General features: G+C 45.8%; 1 protein-coding gene across 1 annotated transcript in view; it reads left to right on the forward strand.

The window, feature by feature from the left end:
- Positions 1-1,429: 1,429 nt before the first annotated feature.
- neurl1aa (neuralized E3 ubiquitin protein ligase 1Aa) overlaps positions 1,430-5,744 on the forward strand; it is a gene marked incomplete in the record, with an annotated part of 34,757 nt that continues 30,442 nt past the window's right edge. Inside the window, 1 exon segment of the mRNA XM_014018286.1 lies at positions 1,430-1,681. Within this exon segment, the coding sequence (XP_013873740.1) occupies positions 1,648-1,681 (34 nt within the window).

A 5,744-nucleotide genomic window follows, 5' to 3' on the forward strand; every position in this document is an offset into this window, starting at 1 on the left:
GAGCATCTTCAGAAGACAAGTTGATAAAATAAATTTTAAAAATCTGTGTTGTTCAATACAAGTGTGTATTGAACCTAAAGCACTGTGTTCGATACATGTACATGTTTTGTTGCACCCCTAGCAAACCCATCAGGCACAGAAACACAGGGTAGATTGGAGCTGCAGCTGCATGRGCACCTTTCAGCTCCTGGAGCCTTATCTCAGAGCAGCTGAGCCCGGAGCGTCGGGCCCGGCGGCGCTGAGGACTCGTGTGTGAGACTGAAGCCACCCCAGATCCGTGACGACGGCTCGGGCCTGACTCTTGAAGGGTGGACTCACCCCGGTCTGCCCGCTGCGGGCCTGCAGCACAGAACGGAGCGCAGGAGGTGGACGGCTGAGTGCTGAGAGCCAAGAATGTGAGCACTTACTCTGTGAGGATCTGGGTCCATACTTAGCCTCAGTCTTCTATCTGACTTTTATTTTTACACTGTTGGAGAGACACTGGGTCCACTCACTGACATCAGTTTGGAGTTTAGGRCGTGGGATTATTCAGAGCTGTTATGAGCAGTCAGTATCTTACCTGCAGAAGCACACCCACTTGTGTGTAATCAAACATCTGCAGGGGGCTCCCTGCAGTGGCTATGATCATGAGGTTTTGGACTTCATCCTCAGATAGACGACTTCTCTGCTGCTACACTCTTTCATCAACATCGTTGTCGTCGCTGGGCTTTTTGAAAAAACTTTGAACACTCAGCTGCCACGACATCATTATTGTTATGATTGTTAAATCAAAAATAAATGTGGTTTTCATCACCGTCTATCTAAACACCTTGAAAGTATCCTCTGTCTCTTTAAGATCCTCCTACCATTTCTGACACTCCCACTTCAGCACGGCTGCTGACTGAGCTCCAGGGAGGAGCTACGTACAAATAGGCGGAGCTTTGTAGCAACAAATGAGAGCATGAGGAGATTCAAGGATTTGATAAATATCAAAAAAGTCACTTTTGAATAATAACCCCCCCCCCCCCCCCGGACAATATATCATTAAAACAAATAATCAGTCTCAGTTGAATCACTCTAACAGAWGAGTCATGTGTTTACATAATTTACACATTTAATGTTGTTTTTTTATTTGCTATTTTAATTGTTTACTAGTTAATAGAACCGTAAAATAAACATCTCTAAATAATGTTGATCCTTATGTACCCACCAAGTTTGTTTTCTGTTGTTTTGGTGGAGGAGGGTGGGGTGTGGGGGGGCAGCTTGAAGTGAACCGGATTAATTTAGTGACTCAGATGAAATCGAGTCCTTAAAGGGAACTGAATTTACAGTTCAGTGACAGCCTCCTACTGTGTGTGTGTGTGTGTGTGTGTGTGTGTGTGTGTGTGTGTGTAAGGGGGAGGAGCCAGGCGGGCAGAGAAGCGGAGCTGCTGAATGAGGGGGAGGGAGGTAGGGGGGAGTTGCCTTCACGGCGCGTCCCTCTGCTGCGCGCGGAACACGGAGGTGTAGGGCGCGTTTTGCATCTACTCTGAAGAGCGGCGACACACACACACACACACGCACGCACGCACGCGCGCGCACACTCTAGCTTTGGATGCAAACATGACACGAGCGGCGGGCTGTGCCGCGAGCGCATCAGAATAATCCCGGCAGACGCAGAGAGCCGCCATGGGAGGACAGATCACCAGAAACACCTTGTACGGTAAGAACTGAACCCTGCTGCTCTGCTCCGTCCGAACCGGGTCCGGATCACTCAGGTTCGGATCTGAACGGGTCTCAGGTTCTGTCGGCAGGTACCGGATCACCTCCACGGCCTCTTAGCTCACCGTGACGTCACTCCGGGGATAGAATGGAAGCTCTCCGGACGCACAGCTGTTTTCTGACAAACAGGAGGAACAGAACCGGAAGTGGGTACCTTCAGGGTTTCTCCTCCCGGTCCTGGATGCTGCCGGAGCCGGATGGGGGGGATGAACAGGCGCAGCTGCTTTTGACGCAGTTCTCCCTGATCTGGATCCTCCGTCCTGATCCGGATCAGAGGAGCTGCTGGAGTAATCAGCAGATCGATGGATGGAATGTAGGCCAGCATCCGGCCTTGTGTGGTGACAAACAGCCGCAGGCCGGTTCATACCCGCCCCCCTCAGAACCAGAAGAGACCAGGACCACCAGAAGCCTGATGTTTGGGTGAAAACATAAAAGAACAGGAGGAGAAGCTGTGAACCTGCTGCCTCCTGATTGGTCCAATTATGAATCCAATTACTATAAGCAGGACAGGAGGAGAGCTGCTTTTCTCTGGATGAAGGTCGAACACCTCAGAAAGTCCCTGTTTACAGGTGACTCACAGACCTGGACCCTAAACTGGACCCCACCTAAACCTGCTAAAACCCATCACTTTTACTGATATTAAGCTAAACATTRGTCTAGAGGGGCCAAGTCTTTGTTCCGTATCCTTGCACACAAACCCCTGGTTTTGGTAAGGTGTAAATATTTAACCAGTCCCAGATTTAAACACWTGTAATTTTAAAAAAGCTTGCACAGTAAATGCTTCTTACCAATTTTACATGTGTTTTTAGCATCAGCACTTTTGGRCAAAAGACAGATGAGTGACAGGACAGGGGCACTTCAGGGGGGCAATTAAATTTCAGCAAGGGCCAATGCCCCTGTGGCCCCAMCCCTAGAGCTGCCCCTGGTCTGGTAACTTTGACTCTGAGCTCCAACAGATTAGCTGKTCACAGCAYGGCCCACATTAGCTKTTAGCTTTTAGCTGTTGGATAGGAGCTAAAGGCAAGGTAAAAGTGCAAACAGGACCTGAAKTAGTATTTGTGCGTTAATCTGTTCAGTGTTAATCTGGTCAGTGTTTGAGTTAATCTGGAAGCACTCTGACTGATTGTCTCTGCTCAGATAACTGATCGTTTCAACCTATCGACTGATTATTGATGAAGCTGTCAGCAGGACAGTCAGACTGTTCTTCTCTGCAGCTCTTAAAACACTGAGAGTCTGTTAGCAGCAGCAGCAGCAGGAGGAGGAGGAGGAGTGGGCTCAACTAAATTTAAAATTAAATCACTGCCCGTTGCCATGACCACCGACAGAGTTGTGATGCCGTCCACCTCTTGTGTAACTCGTGTTTTGGAGAAGACAGCTGATGGAGTTCAGCTGATTTCATTAGTTTCAGAAGGATGAGGAGCAGATGATGGTTTCTTTGTTATCAGGACGTCTGAACGCTGTTCGTGGAGTGGGTTGCGTAACACGCCGGGTGTGTGGGAGACTCTGCGGTCCCCGCTGACTGAAAGTCTGAAAGTGGGTCATGTGTCTGAGGTGAGCTTCATGCAGCGTCTGGCTGAAACAGACAGGAAGAAGTGAGCGGACCACGCTAACGTCACGAGATGCACCGATGATTCATTCAGCACCAGAGGCGGGAGACGATGTAATCATCTGTTAGCAAAATATCTCATAAACCAGTGAAAAGGTGTTCAACTCATTTTCACTGTGGGCCACATGAGGCAGCGTGGTACTGAACAGGAAACACCTTGTTCCTGAGCTCCGCTAACAAACACTAACTGAGCTCTACCTGGTGTTGCCTGCATAGAAACAGCATTTCAAAAGTACTACGTGTACTGACTGAACGTGAAATAAATGAAACAGAAATACTATTAAAAGTAAAAGTACGAGAGTTTTAYTCAGTAGCTGTTGTCCTGACTTCTCAACTCTCCCACTTTCCTACAGGGAATTCCCACTGAAGAGGTGTTTCAGTTAAAATTTACCACTTTCTAAGTGGGATATTCCCACGACCCACTACATCAACAGCAAAAATAGCTGATGAAAGTTTAGCAAAACTGAGTTTTCACACGGCAAATATTGATTTTGACAAAGATTTATAGTAACTAAGTACATTTACTTTGTTATAATACTTAAGTATTTTTTGAGGATTTGTAACTTTACCAAGTATTTTTTAAATCGTGACTTTTACTTTTACTTCTACTTTACTAGCCTGGTAAAAACCAGACCCTGTCCTTCACTTTGCTTCATACAGAGGGTCTGGACTCGCGGTCATAGAGAAGCGATTCCTGCTGGAGGCGTGGCCTCTGTTGAAGCATGTGTGTGTGTCACTGTGAAGGAGGCTAAGCTAAGAAGCTAACCGGAAATCGCGTGTGCTGTAAACAACCCTACTGAGAGGAGAAATATACCGAGCCAAACGAGACGGCTGTAAATGAGAGCTGCTGCTTTGTCAGACAAATTWATTTTAATTTGAAGCCTTATCAACACAGACTGGCTTCATTCACTTCCTCCACTGCTGTATGCTAAAATAACTAGCAGACACTGAGCAGAACATCRACGTCATTCAAAACTCCTCCTTCTGTTCTCTGATTGGTTCAGGTAAAATAAACTACAAGCAGACACTGTGCAGAAAATTGACGTTCTGTTCTCTGATTGGTCCAGCTAAAAATCTGCCAGTGAAATCCTTGTCTATGGGAGAAATGCCAGACGGAGCAGAGAAGGAAACTAGAATTGAGCGGAGCTGCGTAGGAAGGCAAGGGCCAGGCTACTACTTTACCAATTTTTGGGAACGGTTTTATGACTTTTACTTAAGTAGTTTTCTCATCAGTGACATTTATTTTTACCAAAGTCATTTTATGTTAATGTATTTTCACTTTTACTTGTTTATTTTTTTCAAGTACTTAATAGACCTCTGGATTTTGAACCCTGAGCAGCTCTACCTAGTGGTGGGATGTCATCATTTTGAGTTTAAAATAATCAACATGCATTATGGGAGATGTAGTTTATAGTCAATGCTGGCTTTAAAGCAGCTTATTTCAGGACGTTAACACATCTTTGATGCTCTCATGGGCCACATAAAATGCTGTGATGGGCCACATTTTGCCTGCAGGCCTTGAGTTTGACACATGTGCTTTAGAAAGTTTATCACAGGATAAATATCTCTGCAACTGACTTATATTTGGAGCCAACCAGATTTAAGGTGGCTGATAAAAGGACCTGATTTCACACAGAAAAAGTTAAAAATTAGTCAGTTTTATGGATATTAAGTTAAKTTTTTGTGTKGKAGTAGCTGAGCCTTCCCTCCAACTCATACCAACAGAGCTCAGGATCTACCTGAGTCAAGATGGCTGCTGCAGATAATCAAACTAATAAAACCCAGCAGCAGCTCTTCAGTCAGACTTCCTGTGGATGGACTGAAACAGAACTCAGAGACGGGACCGGCGGGCCACAGTGGGTGTCTTCAGGTGGACCTCGTCAGTCCGTCGKCTCACCTTTCTGCACCGGATCAGCAGGCTGTGAATTATTGAGAGGAGCGTCTCGGAGCAGCAGGACGCTTTATTCTCACCTTACTGTTTCCAGCTGGAGGCATCCTCCACAGCTCATCGTTTTCCTGCTCCAGAATGGTTTTTATTGATTTTATAGTGAAGAGGAAAGTGAACTGAGTTATTGTAGAGAGGTTAAAGGGTGACGATGCAGCTGTTTGTTTAGGAAATGCGGGATTTTCTTTATCAAAACGTCAAAAGAAATGTTCAGCAGCAACACCTGTGTCTAATTTACCTGCACAGCACTCTTAAGACATGCAGACAGAAGCGTTTAAAAAAAAATATGGTGTCGCTTCTGGAAAGTTTTGTTAAATTCTATCTGAGATATTTTACTAACAGACATGGATGATTGTCCTTTGGCCCTTAGCAGCAGGTGATTAAAAACAAACAAAATAATCATTCCTCTGTGTAACGTTTCGGTCAGCTGATCCAATCAGCTCTGTACAGACC

The sequence above is a fragment of the Austrofundulus limnaeus genome, unplaced genomic scaffold, assembly GCF_001266775.1.
Source record: "Austrofundulus limnaeus strain Quisiro unplaced genomic scaffold, Austrofundulus_limnaeus-1.0 Scaffold189, whole genome shotgun sequence".
Classification (NCBI taxonomy): Eukaryota; Metazoa; Chordata; class Actinopteri; order Cyprinodontiformes; family Rivulidae; genus Austrofundulus; species Austrofundulus limnaeus.